The sequence below is a fragment of the Monodon monoceros genome, unplaced genomic scaffold (genome assembly GCF_005190385.1).
Source record: "Monodon monoceros isolate NGI ecotype Baffin Bay Population unplaced genomic scaffold, NGI_Narwhal_1 Super_Scaffold_8, whole genome shotgun sequence".
In the NCBI taxonomy this organism is placed as follows: domain Eukaryota; kingdom Metazoa; phylum Chordata; class Mammalia; order Artiodactyla; family Monodontidae; genus Monodon; species Monodon monoceros.
The window spans coordinates 59825575-59841390 of NW_021703785.1; the positions used below are offsets into that span (position 1 = coordinate 59825575).

A 15816-nucleotide genomic window follows, 5' to 3' on the forward strand; every position below is an offset into this window, starting at 1 on the left:
TTCATTTATTGTATACATATTAGGTACACAGCTTAAAAGGAATAAAAATCCTACTCTCTAGAACATAAGACAATAAATATAACAAAGACTGGCACTATTATACAAATGGAATTAATGAACATAAATAAGTATGTGATTTTCAACCACATTCATATTACACAGTTTTAAAACTATCTAACCTTTTACAATGACTAAATCCTTACTTGAAACTGTAGAGTTGGTGAAGGATGTATGCCATTTAAGTGTTAGTTCAGAGACTTACAAAACAATTTTACTGGTGGTATTTATGTGTGGGGAGCAGAGACCTACTTACTGTGTATGACTATAATGTTTTAGGAGACATGATGTTTTTATATTACAAGGAAGAAATCAATTTTAAGTATTAGTTATTTTAGAAATACTACCTAAACTAGGATGACATTTATGAAATATTATATATTCCTTCTCTAACTGCCTTCTATTAGTCTATAAACTATATCAAAAGAAGTGATAGAAGTTAAAATTTTTAACATTTTGGATAGTCAAGTTAGAAAAGGAACTAAGGAAAGGAACTCAGATTTAAAGTTCTGAATGCCCACTAGGTTTGGCACATTTTCTTTCTTCCAACAAAGTATCTTCTCTTAGAAATGGAGTATTTAGTTAACTATCCCTCTCGGGGACCTCGGCTACAAGAAAAAAGAGGCCAAGAGACCACGGATGCAGACTCACTGGCACTGCTGGAGAGTGACAGTGAAGAACCAGGGGCAGAGTCCCAGGGACACGGGAGACCACAGCGGTCTGGGCTACTAGGATTGGGTGAGAAAGCAGGCTAAATCTTGTCTTCACAAAATTTACCTGTCTTAGAGGAAAAGTCAGTCTATTGAGATCGACAAGGTAGGATTAGCTTTCCGACGCACAGAAGGCAACACCTGCTATAGAGTGGACATTAGTAGGAGCGCTGACTGCCGTGAATACTTAGGTACTTGGCGACTCTTGACCTAAGGGACATGAAAAGCCACAACAAACCAACCCACCAAACACCCTCGGAATAATACAACCTCCTATCAGAGCTTCACTTCTCTTCTGTCGTGTCAGTCTCCGAGTACAAGCGGCACAGGGCTGCATTGGGGCGGCACACAAAAGCGTCAGTTTCACTTCCCAACTCTGTTAACTGCTCCAGTGAAGACACACAGGGAAAATGGTCTTTTAACATATCTGGCAATTTTGAAGTCTTCTCTTGCAGACGTCGAGATCGTCTAACTGGTGTGAGAAACTTTAGCTCTTTAAATGCAGAATTTGCTTCGTCAAACTGCATCTTCTTTTTCACACTAAAGGAAACACAAAATTATTCCCAGAGTTAAAAAACACGTTAACATTTTCACTTCACACTTTTATGCTATTTATCATACTATAACTTTTATGTTACAACCATGTCACTGCTTGTCCTACAGAAAGAGGTCCTGCAATAAGTAAGGAACTTATTCATTTCTCTGTTGTTACAACTTGTACACAGTAGGTACTTGAATATCTATAGAATTGGCTAATCGCTCAATTCCAAAACCCACTGTTATTAATAATACAGAGATAAAAGTAAAAATGATGTAAAAGTTTTTCTTTTTTAAAATGGCAATATTTAGGGAAAAGCAAAGCAAATACAGTATTTAAAAGGCGAAATGTTCCAATCACATTTTGTTTGTTTCAAACCTTTCTATTAACAAATAGTTCTAATCAGAAGCTATCTTAAACGTTTTAAAATACCACATGCATGATCCTAAGCATACAAACAAATCAGAGCACATTACATTTTAAAAGTTTACCTTTGCAAGTATGGAGTAGTAGACACATTATATTTAATTAAGCAACCCGCCCTAGTTTCTGTATTGGGGGTTTTAACATCACTGGTTGGGTCTTTTGTTTTGTCATCTTGCTCTTTTTCACAACCTTGAAATACCACATTTCTAGGATGCTTATTTTCTATTTCCGGTTTTTCTGACCCCAGATTAACACTTATATCGTCAATGGTGGCTTCTTGGATTTGTTCCTTGGTCGCACAAGCCTCCTCAATATTTTCTCCTATAGAAACAGATTTATAGATTAAGCTTCTGGTCAAATTTAAAGAACAAAATCAGAAGACAAAGTTATTTACAGTTGGCCAGATTTTCAAAATAAAAGAACCAAACAGCCATCTCCTAACCATTAGTTTTTCTAAGCAAATACTGCTAACAATTATTTAACAAATATTTACTATCTCCTATGTGTCAGGGATTATAGATACAAATATAAGAAGGAAATCATCCCCATCCTTTAAAAAGTTCACATTCTGTGGAACAGACATGCTTTAAAATAATTATAAAATGAGGAAAATGCTTTAATTGAGGTAAAAACAAAAGGTTATGGGAACCCATAAAAAGAAATAACTGAGTTTGCTTGAGGGACAGGGAGATGGCAAGGGAAGGCTTCACAAACGACATTTAGGCAGGGTCTTGAAAAATGAGTACAAGACAAAGGAAGACAATTTCGATATGAAGCTTAAAAGAAAATGATCCATTAAGACAATATTAAAGGGCCAGTGTGCTTAGAACATAGGGTAAGGAGCAAGGTGCAAATGTGGGAAAGAGATGATGAGTTCAGACAGGTAGGAAGTTTTAGTTAAAAAAATTCACTGGAGGGCTTCCCTGGTGGCGCAGTGGTTGAGAGTCCACCTGCCGATGCAGGGGACACGGGTTCGTGCCCCGGTCTGGGAAGATCCCACATGCCGCGGAGCGGCTGGGCCCATAAGCCATGGCCGCTGAGCCTGCGCGTCCGGAGCCTGTGCTCCTCAACGGGAGAGGCCACAACAGTGACAGGCCCGCGTACCAAAAAAAAAAAAAAAAAATTCACTGGAAAGACAGATACAATTAGATTTGGTCACTATACAGAACGGTTTAGAATGGCAGAGAATGGTTTGTGGGACTTCCCTGGTGGTCCAGCAGTTAAGACTCCGTGCTTCCACTGCAGGTGCATGGGTTTGATCCCTAGTCGGGGAACTAAGATCCCACATGCTGTGCAGCGCAACCAAAAAAAAAAAAAAAAGGAATGATCTGTGATGGTAAGAAGACAAAGGTGTTACCATAGCCTGAGCAAGGTGGTAGAGGTGGACAGTGGGAAGGGAGGGCCCAAGTTTAGTGTTATTCCTGAGTCAGGACTTAACAAATTAACGCATATGAAGGTCTGAATGAGTGTGGATGTGTGCATTCCTTCTAAAATTTCTTGCTTCAGAGTCTTTAATGACAAAGGAGGATTTTTTCTTTTTTTTTTTTCTTTTTTGGGAGGAAGAGATGGTGGTATGAGGAAGCAGCAAGGGAAGACAAGGCGTTCCAAATAAAACATGTTAGATGTGAAATACTTGTGAGACATCCTGGTAAATCCACTGAGCTGAAAAGACCTTTAGATTTGATTATTAGGAAATTATTAGGTTTTTTCCTTTTTTTAAAATTGATACAGATTTTTACTAAGTGATGATTTTAGTTACATGATAAAGTGAATGTGGTTTAGTGAGGATAAGTTGAAGTGAGGAGAGAGGGAATATCGATTCATTAATTCAACAAATATTTTTGCAGTAGTACTGGGGCTGCAGTGGTGAGGAAGATCAGACCCAGTCCTTGACAACAGAGTTTAGAGTTTGAAAGACAAGACAAACAAACAAGCAATCAAGTGCATAAAATACTGCACAGAGCAAACCAGCGAGCACAAAACAGGGCATTTCATCTAGCTGGGTTGAGAGGAAAGGTGGACATCAGGGAAGGCTACCTCAAGGAAGTGACAGGTGAACTGTGGTCTAAAGGATAAATACTAATTAGGTTAAAAGTAGAAGACTGGCTTGGAGAGACCCAGAGGCAAGAGAGATAATACAGCCCCTTCTAGGAAATAAAAAGTAAAGAAAGAAATCAGGGATGTGTAGGAGAGGGAGTGACAAGAGAGGCTGAGATCAGGAATCTAAGCAGATACGTGACAGGGCATTTTGGTTGCAGTCTTGAGAACAGATTGGAGCCAGAGTAGAGAAGCAGGAAACTAAGTAAGGAAACCATTGTAGTAGTCCACGTAAGGGCTGTCAGTGATCGTGACTATAGTAATGAGAGTAAGGATGGAGAGAAGTGGACGGATTTTAAGAGATGCCTAGGAAGTTAAACTGAATTTGATTGGCTAGGAAACAGGGGTGGGAAAGTGGGAAAAGAGAGAAGGAGTGAAATATAACCCCAAGATTTCTGGCTTGGAGAACTCGACAGTGTCGGTCACTGAGATAGGGAACCAAACTAAGGAAAAGGTTTAGGGAAAAGTGATGTAGTCAAGTTTGGATTTCTGGGATTAAGGAATCTGAGAGATAAGTGGTGCTTCTCTCTCTTATTATTTGTCTTATACTTCCCAAAGATGTTTTCTTGCTGTTTACAAATAATTTTAATTTGTAAAATGGATTTTATACCTAGAATTTATAATTATATATTTTGAAAGCCAAGAGTTTATGGATAGCATTTCTTTTTCCATCTAAAGATAAATATTCTACCAGCTGGAAAGATTCCACTAACTAGTATGATTCTATTAAGGAAAAAAAAGGTAGAATAACTGAACCAGATTTAAATACTGGTTTTCTCTTTCTAAATATCTTTAGAGCCAGCGAGAATTATGAGGAAGAAGGTTCTATAAAATTCTTATTTCTACTTTGCTGTCTTTAGCACAAAGACACAGGATTAGGTTATACTTTAAAAAAAATTTTTTTTAATTGAGGTACAAATGACATACAACATTATATTAATTTCAAGTGTACAACATGATTTGATATTTGTATGTATCGTGAAATGATGACCAGAACATATTGTGAAATGAAAAAAACATCTCTCCCCATACATAGTTACACATTTTTTTTCTTGTGATGAGGACTTTTAAGATCTACTCTCTCAGCAACTTTCAAATATGCAATACAGTGTTATTATCTACAGTTACCATGCTGTACTTTGTATGCCCAGGACTTATTTATTTTATAACTGGTAATTTGTATCTTTTGACGCCCTTCACCCATTTCAATGGGTTGGGCTATTCTTAAACCTTTCTGCTCCTTTGGTTTGTGGTATACTAGTCTTTCCTGGTTTTTCCTCCTGTCTCCCTGACCATTCCCTCTTAAGCTCCTTTATTAAATATAGCCAGTAAGATCAGAGAATATACATCTGTATATTCCACTGGGGCATAATAACAGCAAATATAAACAGAAATATTCTCTGTTGAACCAAAACGTCTTATAGATCATCTAGTCAAACTGCCTCATTTTTAAGATAGGAAATTAAGTCCTAGAAAGGTAAGGTAACTTTCATAGACACATGATAACAAATTTGGGTTTCAAACCAGACCTCCTAATTAAAAATTATTTATACTACGTAAAGCCAATGAATTTCAGAGGTATGTCAACAGAAGTATGAGGAAAGAAACAACTTAAATATTTAAAAAGTTTAAAAAGATAAAAGAAAAATAATTCAGCAAAGAAATTTAATTAAATCACAATTCACTTGAAGAAAACAAAAGAAACTAACTTACCAAATTTAACTTTTTCTTGACTCTTCATTGTAAGAATGTCAACAATTGCATGTCGCATCTCTTCAATAGGCTTAATTTTTTTTTTAATGAAGAAAGCAGACCCATATAAGTTTTATATTCTCAGACATTAACTAAGGTTGTCCAAGTTGAAAATATTAAAACCAGTGATTAAATTTCATATTTTATAACAAAGCAATGATTCTTGGACCATTTTTCTCAGAACACTTATTTTGCCACTCCAATTGAAAAAAATGACTGTCTTTTCCAATAAAAATGAACTTAAGGGACAGAATTTCATCAGTTTAAAAAATTTCCCCATAATTTTTCTTCAGCCTATGGTAAATATTACTGCTTACCTGATAGGGACAAAATGAATGAACAAATAGCAAATTAAGACTATTAATATCTATCAAAGAGCTGATTATATTAAGTTTCTCTAAATTTATATTAGTTTATTCCTTTTCCCCTACATCCAAGTCCATGGTTATATTTTTGTTTCACATGCTATTAAATGCATTTCTGAAGAGTTCAAGGTTGATCAGCCTAACATTTCATTTATTCAAAAATTCAACAGTTTGGGGCTTCCCTGGTGGTGCAGTGGTTGAGAGTCCGCCTGCCGATGCAGGGGACACGGGTTTGTGCCCCGGAAGATCCCACATGCCGCGGAGCGGCTGGGCCCGTGAGCCATGGCCACTGAGCCTGCGCGTCCAGAGCCTATGCTCCGCAACGGGAGAGGCCACAATAGTGAGAGGCCCACGTACCGCAAAAAAAAAAAAAAAAAAATTCAACAGTTTAGTAAAGCATCCATTATATGTCACATATTATAAGTACTTACTATGTTCCTTTGAACCACGATGCCTGCTAATGCAATATATTCAAAATATTATACAAAAGAGAAGCTCAGGCTCATATTCTTAATTCTAGAACTTAGTCCTGAACTACTCACCCATCTGGCTTTTAATTTTCTTGGCTAATTTTGATCCCTGTTTTCCAATTTCTGCTCTGGTCTCATATCTTTCTCTTTACACTACTGCCTTCTCTGTGAACACCTGGCTCTAGTTTTGCATCCTAGCTATACTGTCACAAGCTGCTGTAAGTAACGTCCCTCCTGGTTCAATGTAGTAGGGACCTAACATTCTCTTCCAGGTGAGATTCGGTGAAATACAACTACCCTTCAGCAAAGTGTTTTACACATAATAGCCATAGAGAGAATATCTGCTGAATATTTGATTTTTGATTCAGGTGAAAGATCAAATAGCATTTGCTGGTTTTGCTGATACTAAAGGATATAGACCTTTCTTAAGAAAAGGCTAAAAAAGTTTTTAAAAAAACTCTCTTTGTAAACAATTTCCAAGAATGCGTTTCTGAGAAACTTGGTCAGAAGGAAATACATTTTAGGAATATCTGACCATAAAGACAACAAAACCAATCAAATCAAAAAAACCTCAAGATACCATTTTTTTCTATACCCAGGGTTTTTCTGGTAGCAGCACACAAGGAAGAGGTGACAGGTATAATATCAAACAACTATGGTGGTAATAATGTCAGAGATATTAGTTTATTGCCATTTTCTGGACCAAACATATGACATATAAATGTGAGTCCGTAAAGATATACTCCTAAAGTGAAAGAATTCTCTCACAAAGCCATCAGAACTTACTAACATTTTAAAAGTTAATTTAATTCCATTTGCTTTCTAGTCAATAAATACATTTTAATATTGAAAATTCAGTTTCCCAGTAGATTTCTCAACTAGAGAATGTGCAAAACGACATGCTGTGCTAAAATATTTCTCATAGCACGTTTCATGAAATACACATTTCAGCTTTATATCCATTTTCTAAGGTCTGATTATCCCTAGTACACGAGCAAGTTTTAGAAGGTTGAGAAACAGCCTTTATAATATGCAATCCTTGTGGCCTTTAAACATTCATCACTGCCACATATATAACCACAATTTTATTAAGTTATGCGGTGATGTGTTCCAAAATAATTCTGAATTATTTACACTGTAATAATAAAGACCAGTAAGTTTTAATCTCACCTGAGCTCCTGCCAGAATGGCCTTCTCATAGATTGCGATAATATTTTCAATAGGACTCGTAAGTGGTTCAACACGTGCAAGGCATATCCAATATTTAACAAGTTTTTTGGCATCTGGAATATTTTTAATCAGGTCATTTAGTGTAACCAATACTTCTTCTTTTGGACATCCCTAAAATAGCAAGAAATAAAGTGAGTTTTGTCATTTAGCCTACAAACTATGAACAATTAAGTAAACTTACTGTAATCAAGGTCAGTGATAAAGAGAGAAAAGGCTGGTATAAAATTATTCATAAAATATTCACCATTATACGCCTTACTCCAGACTTGTTCTGAATGGCTAGCAAGAAGCATATCAGTCAAAAGTCAGAGAGAGAAGAAAAAAGAAATACTAGTTGAGAAAAATATTAGTAAAAAAATGACTAAAACTCTACTTGATCTTGATGTTTATCCTCTTTATATTATGAGATTCTATTTGTTAATACTTTATTTAGAATTTTTGCATCTACCAAATGCTTATGAGAATAGCTTGCAAGTTTCTTCTTCAATTATCTTTGTCAAAAAGTTTTGATAGTAAGATTAAAATGAATCTGTAATGGTTTATGTAATTAAGAGCTATATATAGTTAAGTAGCAGGGCAGAAAAATTCCATAGTATCAATAAAAAACCCCAGCAGAGCAGAAATAAGAAGAGAATCAGTTTCCCTGACTATAATTTCCACTGGTTGTCAGAACCACAAAAAGTTGAAAGATGCTCATGAAGACTAGAGAAAGGTTTGAAATCACTCTCTGTATGTTCAGTCTTGCTATGGATCTTAGATACTAGTGAGTGACGGGGAGATCAGCTCGATGCTTTGTGACCACCTAGAGGGGTGGGATGGAGAGGGTGGGAGGGAGGCTCAAGAAGGAGTGGATATGGGGATATGTGTGTGTGTATAGCTGATTCACTTTGTTGTACGGCAGAAACTAACACAACATTGTGAAGCAATTATACTCCAATAAAGATGTATAAAAAGAAATTCACAACTATAAGTGACAGTTAAACAATATATTAAGATGATTCTTATACATATTAAAATATACATGTATATATATATTTATTTATTTATTATTATTATTTTTTTTTTTGCGGTACGCGGGCCTCTCACTGTTGTGGCCTCTCCCGTTGCGGAGCACAGGCTCCGGACGCACAGGCTCAGCGGCCATGGCTCACGGGCCCAGCCGCTTCGTGGCATGTGGGATCTTCCCGGACCGGGGCACCAATCCGTGTCCCCTGCATCGGCAGGCGGACTCTCAACCACTGCGCCACCAGGGAAGCCCTACACGTATATATATTTTTAAAAATTAGAAGTCAGGAAATAAAAAAAAAACACTCTGAAGTTGATTACCATACACATAGGAATTCTGGTCCAAATCGTAAAATTCTACAGTTCAAGGCCATGATGATATTGGTTTAGATTAATGGGATTTTGTTTGCAACTATTTTAGTTAAATTTAATCTGTGATAATAATTTTTGTTGCTAGTCTTTGATAAAGTATGGGAATAGGTTGAAAAAAAATTGTAAATATATTGAATGAATGTAAAAACAAAAGTATCAGAGTGAATATCCACCCCCAGCCCACTCTATGGTAACATCTTAGAGGAATACAATATTTACAACTCAACTGAAAAAAATCTAAGTATCCATTTGATATATTTATATGAACTCAGTGAGAATGTAGTCCATTTAAGGCTAAAGAGAAACAATCTCACAATTAACAGTAAGTCTCCATAACACTGCTGACGCATTAATTGGTCAAAAAAGAGTGACAGTATAATTTAATGAGATAATGTTGATGAAGGTTAGTTTGCAAACTATAAACTACTACACAAATAAAGAAAAAGACTCTACCTCATTAATCAGGTTTAGGCATTCAGAAAATGTCTTGTTTACTTTTTCAGTAAACAATCGTTGTTCGTCTTCTTCTGCCATGGTAGTCCAGAAGGATCCAACTGGTTTTTCATTTTGTGCTTCGGGCTCAGGCTGGGTAACCACTGAGCTCGGAGGCCTTTTCATTACTTTTCCTTTGCCAGCTTTCCACTCACTCAGACGAGCCCTACAGTTAGAAGCAGCATATAAACATTACTGTGATACTGATAACAGAATTCTGTCAAATACAGTGAAAGTTAAAAAAATATTTCAGGTCTTTAAGTAATTCTACACTGGTGGCATATACATAGTTCACCAGCTTGAAGAAAAAGAAATACAGAACCTATCAATGTTAATGATATGCTCACAAAGACCCCAGGAATGCATTTTTAAATGGAGAGGTTATAAAATATTTCTCAATTTTATTATTTTAACTTAGATTACATAAAACAACCTAATTAAACACACTCAAGCACAATAACTTAGGACATACTGTTCCGCGATATAAATTTGCTTAAATTGATCTGCATATGACTGAAGAGAATCCATGTACAAAAAGCTCTAATACATTCAAGGAAATGATAAGCCAAATTCACAAATGGTACCCTACTAAAAATTAAGCTAACAAAATTACGTCTACTTACTTTCTCTCCTCTGCAGTTTCTCTGGGCTGAGTCCATCTACTATCTATAGCTGCTCTCACCATGGTATGTCTGCGCTGGTCAATGCTTTTTGACTTTTCTAGCAGTTTAGTATTAGAAGACGAAGCAGGCCTGGCTACCATTTCAGATGGCATGCTTCTTGATAGTGTCGTATTTCTTTTTATGTCCTGAGAAGAACTGGTTTTGATAACAGACGAAACCGTATTTAACTGTAATAATTCTTTCTCTCGAGGCCCTTTCCGAACTGTAACACTGGCAGACGTCCTACTGATGCCTTGTTTCATGGTGTTCTGGTTATCACTGTGGTGACTTTTAATAGAAGGTCGCACAAATTGACTGCTCTGAGATGTAGTGCTCACAAATTTAGTGGCAGTCGTCATATGTGAGGCTCTATCACTTTTCACTGTTACACTGCTGACGTGTACAGGCTGAGACTTTGTGGCTTTCGAGACAGTAGATGAAAGTTTCTTCGTTGTTGCCGAACTCTCATCTTTGACTTGTAGAGGTTTTCTAAAGGAATTAATCTTAGACTGAACAATTTGGCCACGATAAGATCCAAGCACAGGTTTCTTGGGCATGTTAGCATCTTGCTTTGGTTTTTCTGTAGTCATTTGTTTCTTTTTACTGTTGTTTTTAAGGTGAAATGCTTGGCTTAACGTCATATGTTGACTTTGGGGGTCATCTTTAATTGGTAACAATGGCAGAGTTTGATTATTATCCTCAAAATTAGGTGTATCAACTGCTGTAGTTGAATTGGTTAATTCATTACAAGGTTTTAAAGGAATACAGTTTTTTTCCATTGTTATATTACTCTTGATCCCAGTAGGTCTACCGGCATTCTCTTTATCAGTCTAAAAGAGTTAAAGACAAATTAGTTAAAGACAAATCTTTCAGAAAGAGTTTAGGAAAAAACCTTCTTTAGGAATGAGGGGAAAGGGAACATTTAGGAGGGCTATTCTGTATCTTACCATTTTTGCCTTAAGTTCGAGAACTTTTGTCTCTTCTTGCATCTGGCCTTCAGATATCCTCACTCTCTGGTCTCTACCACTTAAAAAAAAAAAAAAAAAAGTCCATACCAAGGAAGTTTCCTTTTCTGGGGGAGGTATGGGAGGATATAACAATTATCTGACTTTGCTGTTTTAAACTGAGGCAAGAACTGAGCTGAGATTTATTTGTCCTAAGCAAAACTCTTCTTTATTATAGGGTGATTTAATAGTGTAAACAAGACGGCTGAGGAATTTAAAGGTATTTTCTTACAAGCCTTAATACCCTCCCCCCCCAATCTTATTCTAAACCATTCTCTAGTCATTCAAACAAGTCTTCAAAAATCTTTATTAAGCAACATTTTCTTTGGTTAGTTTTAAGTACTTAGTACCAGACTTACATTGAAAAAAATTTTTTATAAATAGTTCTCCCAAAAGAAATTCAAAAATTTCCACACACACTCACAACTTAATTTATTAATCATGTGGATTTTAGTTTCTAAATAGCATTGCATTTAGAATATATATATACAAAGCAAAAGCTTCTTCAAGAATTAAACTCCCTTTTTATAGATATAGGCTAGTACAGGCTACAGTATAGGTTAGTACAGGCTGTGAGAATCTCTTAGCAAGTGATTTTGTATTCCATGAACGAAGGGAAAAAAAAGGGTCAGTTGAATATGCCTTGGATTCTAGGGCAGATTTCAAGTTCAGAGACGTAAAAATGTGAACAAAATGTACATTTTAGAGTCAGCAAAATTTGATTTCTGTATAGTTGAGTTTAGAATGTTCTTTTCTTCCCATTGTGTATAAGAGTACTCTAAACCCCACGACCCAGTTGGATTCCTTATTTAAATAAATAGTTGAGAGTCACTGTCTTATGTGAATTAATGTTCTCTTTGCTTTCTCTCTAGTAATCTCATTCCACCCCAAGGTTTTAAAGAAATACCATCTACACACTGACAACTCCCAAGTTTATATCTGTAGTCCCATTCTCACCCCTGAACTTCAGACACATCGCTATTTGGCATCTCCACTTAGATGTCTTATTGCTGCCTCAGACTTTACATAGTCAGAACAGAACTCCCCATTCTCCCACTCCTCCCTCAGGCTTCCCATCTCAATATACGGTATTGCTATCCACTCAGTTATTCAAATCAAAAGTCTAGGATCATCTTTTGTCTTAAACAAAAAATTGGGATTTGTGAAAGAAAATGTTTATTCTAAAGAAAAGACCTAATTAATGTGGAGTAAAACAATTAAAAAATAATTTTTATTTGGAAACAATGCCAAACTTATATAAAGTTGCAAAATTATAAATAATTCAAACTCTTTATCCAGATTTGCCTATTGTTAACATTTTATCCCATTTGCATTATCATTTGCACTCTTTCTGAACATGTCTATGTGTGGAGTATACACAACTTTTTATCTGAACCTTTCAAGTTAAGTTACATACATGATGCCTCTTTACCCTTAAATACTTAAATGTTTATTTCCTAAAAATAGGAATTTTCTCTTACATAACCACAGAACAGTTATCAAATTCATAAATTTAGCTTAACCATTTTAATCTATTGTTCATAGTTGAAAACTATGATAATGTCCTTTATAGCATTTCCCCTTCCACTATTAAATACAGTATAAGGGTCAGGTATTGAATTTAGTTGTCATATCTCTTTAGCCTCCTTTACCCTGGAACATTAAGGATCATCTTCAACTCTATTTTTTCTTTTACATCCCATATCTAATCCATCACCAAGTCCTGCCAGCTCTATCTCCTAAACATAGCAGAATCTGAGTATTTTCCACCCTGGAGAAGGGTATGAAGCATTCATCAACACAAAATATATCAATAAGTAGAGTACCTAATATAAAGAAATACAAATTAAAATACTGGATTAAATAAAATGTATTAAAATTCATTTCATCTTTAAAAAACAAAACTTTAAAAATGGGGCTACTAGAAAATTTTAAATTACATGTGTGGCTCACATTACATCTTTACTGGATAGCTCTGATATAATTTGACAGATGTGAAGTGAAAAAAATTTGACCTCACCTGGATAATATCTGATTTTCCTGTTTGTATGCAAAAAAAGTTTTTCTTTTTAACAGATGCTCCTTGAGTTTTTGTCTTCTTTGCTCTAAATAACAAAAGAGCTACAGGTCAACATCAGCTGCAATAACAACATCAAATAAAATACTGACTAAATGAAGATTTAACTTCGAAAAATGTTCTACTTGAGATTACATCTTATGTATAACAGAAAATTTCCCAGTTCAGTACTGCCTTTGAGAAATAATCACATTTTGAAATGACTGTTACTATAACTGGTCCCCATAACCACTCTGTACAAGTATCACATTCTCTACTGTCTGAAAGTGAAAAGTCTAGAGAACATCATTTTCAACATACAGCTCCTGAAAGCCAAGTTTTAAGAAGCTAAATGGTAGAGATGAGACACCAGACTCCAAGTTCTAATTTACCAGAATTGGGTGAGAATTTCTTTCCTGTTTTCCCACGTGTAGGACAAGAAATATCTATTATTTCTGAAGACGCAGCTAACCCTAGATTTCTATAAAGTCGAAGGCGACATGTGTTAAATCTGAAGCATCAGTTGAACACTCCCGTCCCTCCAGAAATTAACTCCCGACTCAGGAGGCGGGAGCGCCCTGCGCAGGCGCAGTCAGCTCCCAGCACTGACGCGGCCTCGCCTCCGCGGGCCCGGATCCCCAACGCGGGTCCCTGCCGGAGCCCCGCACACTCCCCCGACCCCACCCCACCCCACCCCCCGGCTAAACGGATCCTCTCACCGAAGCCCGTCGCCGCCGCCAGTGGGTCGCGACCGCACGCGACGCGTTCAACCCGCACACTAACACCACGGAGCAGGTACCACTCCGATTGTCCATTTCACAAACCCTGTCCAGACTTCTCGCACAACTGAACTGGGCGGAAACTGGTCTGCGAACCCAAGGCCCTGATGGCCCTGCCCGAGCCATCCCCCCGCGGCCGCCCCGGCCGCTCCCGGCACCGCGGCCCTCACCTCTGAACGCGGACTGGGCCCTCTGACTCGGGGGCAGCTGCAGGTCCTGGGGCACGGCTGGGGTGCTCATCGCAGCTCCGGGCAGGGGGACGCGTCTCGAGCTCGACCGCCACAGTCTCCGTCAAGCCGGAGCGGCCGCACACTGCCCCACTACGCCCTGGGCTCGGCCTTAGACTGAGCGACCGCCGCCTCCGCCCATTGGTGCCCGGCGTGAATTGAATGGGCCAATGGGCGAAGAGGGGCGGGGGGCCTGCTCTGTGTCTGCAGGGGCGGGGCTTGAGACTGCCTAGTTCAGTTAGGACCTCTCGGGACTGAATCCCTAGGTTTTCAAACATAAACAGCGTTCTTGTCTTGGACTTGGCAACTTGGGAGGAGTCGGAGCGAAGTCCCTGTAGCAGATAGCTCTCGTCTTTAGACGCTCACAGTGCATTGAGGAAGGCAGAGGAGAAAAGTGCTGTTTGGAGTGTTCAGTGAGGAGGAGGATTATAAGCACCCACTACTGTACCTAGAGCATGTGTATTTCCTTTTCACAAATATTACTTCATTGCGGCATCACAGCTCTGAAGTGGGACGTTATCATCTCCTGTTTCACAGATAAGGTGACAGGCTCAGAAGTTATTTGTCCACGTTTGCACAGATTGAAAAGAGGAACTGAAATTAGGGTCTACTTCCCTCTGTACTACCCAATTACCAGATGAGAAAAAGAGAGGAAGAGAAAGGGCTAAAATGGGGATAGACCTTTCTTTTATAATCCTGTGAAGGTAAAATCAGCATTTGTTGTATTCATTTTGTGTGTTTGTACGTTTAAGTGTGCTGCCATAATCTTTCAGTCCTCATCTAAAAATATTACCTTCATAAAACCCGCACAGACACCCAATGGATAAGACAGAATGAAATAACTCAGAGCTAGATGGTTTTGTGGGTGGTGCGGGGGGAGAGAGGGAGAGTTCTGGGCTGTGCCTTTCTGCTTTTAAGCACAGGGGTCATACCATTTCTCGGTCTTGCTTGATCACTGAAGCTAGGTTTAGCTGGACTGTTTCAGCCAGGTTTTAAACATGGAGACAGAGATGACAAGATACAACTTCTATCTTCCCTGCCCATGTGTGAGGACCTCCACAGATGGCTCTCAACTGTGGTCAGTGTTTCCCATCTTTCCCTGCTTTTTCCGTCAGCATTTTATGCTAGCATCTTGCTAAATTAGTTTGGGAAGTTAATTTGGGATATTCTGTAGTTTTCTTTTCTTGATGAAACGTCTCATTTTTAGTGTTACTTTGCCTACACTTAAGGCTAACTCTGGGAGGACCAACAGCAAACAGCACCCATCACCGTCCCTAAGACATCACTGCTGTTTAGATACTACTGTGAATATTATTATTTACTAAAGTTTCATCAGACAGGTTGGGTAACCAGGGATTCCCATTAAGCAACGGAGAACAGTTTAACAAAATAGAACAGGTAAAAAGCGACTCAAGGGACTTCCCTGGTGGTGCAGTAGTTAAGAATCCTCCTGCCAGTGCTGGGGACACAGGTTAAATCCCTGGTCCGGGAAGATCCCACATGCTGCAGAGCAGCTAAGCCCATGTGCCACAACTACTGAGCCCTTGTGCCACAGCTACTGAAGCCCATGCACC

General features: G+C 38.0%; 1 protein-coding gene across 2 annotated transcripts; it reads right to left on the reverse strand.

The window, feature by feature from the left end:
* Positions 1 to 14520, reverse strand: CKAP2 (cytoskeleton associated protein 2). 2 transcript variants are annotated; one of them, XM_029209750.1, is made up of 9 exons: positions 14186 to 14351; positions 13201 to 13285; positions 11124 to 11202; positions 10138 to 11006; positions 9476 to 9680; positions 7586 to 7756; positions 5542 to 5611; positions 1797 to 2052; positions 1 to 1307 (listed from the first exon to the last, which is right to left on the reverse strand). In XM_029209750.1, exons 1-9 carry the CDS (start codon positions 14253 to 14255, stop codon positions 1052 to 1054), a joined length of 2061 nt encoding a protein of 686 aa, XP_029065583.1. In that variant the 5' UTR covers positions 14256 to 14351; the 3' UTR covers positions 1 to 1051. The 2 variants fall into 2 exon arrangements, with proteins under 2 accessions (XP_029065583.1, XP_029065582.1); XM_029209749.1 differs by lacking the exon at positions 11124 to 11202 and having other exon boundaries at positions 14186 to 14520.
* Positions 14521 to 15816: the final 1296 nt, after the last annotated feature.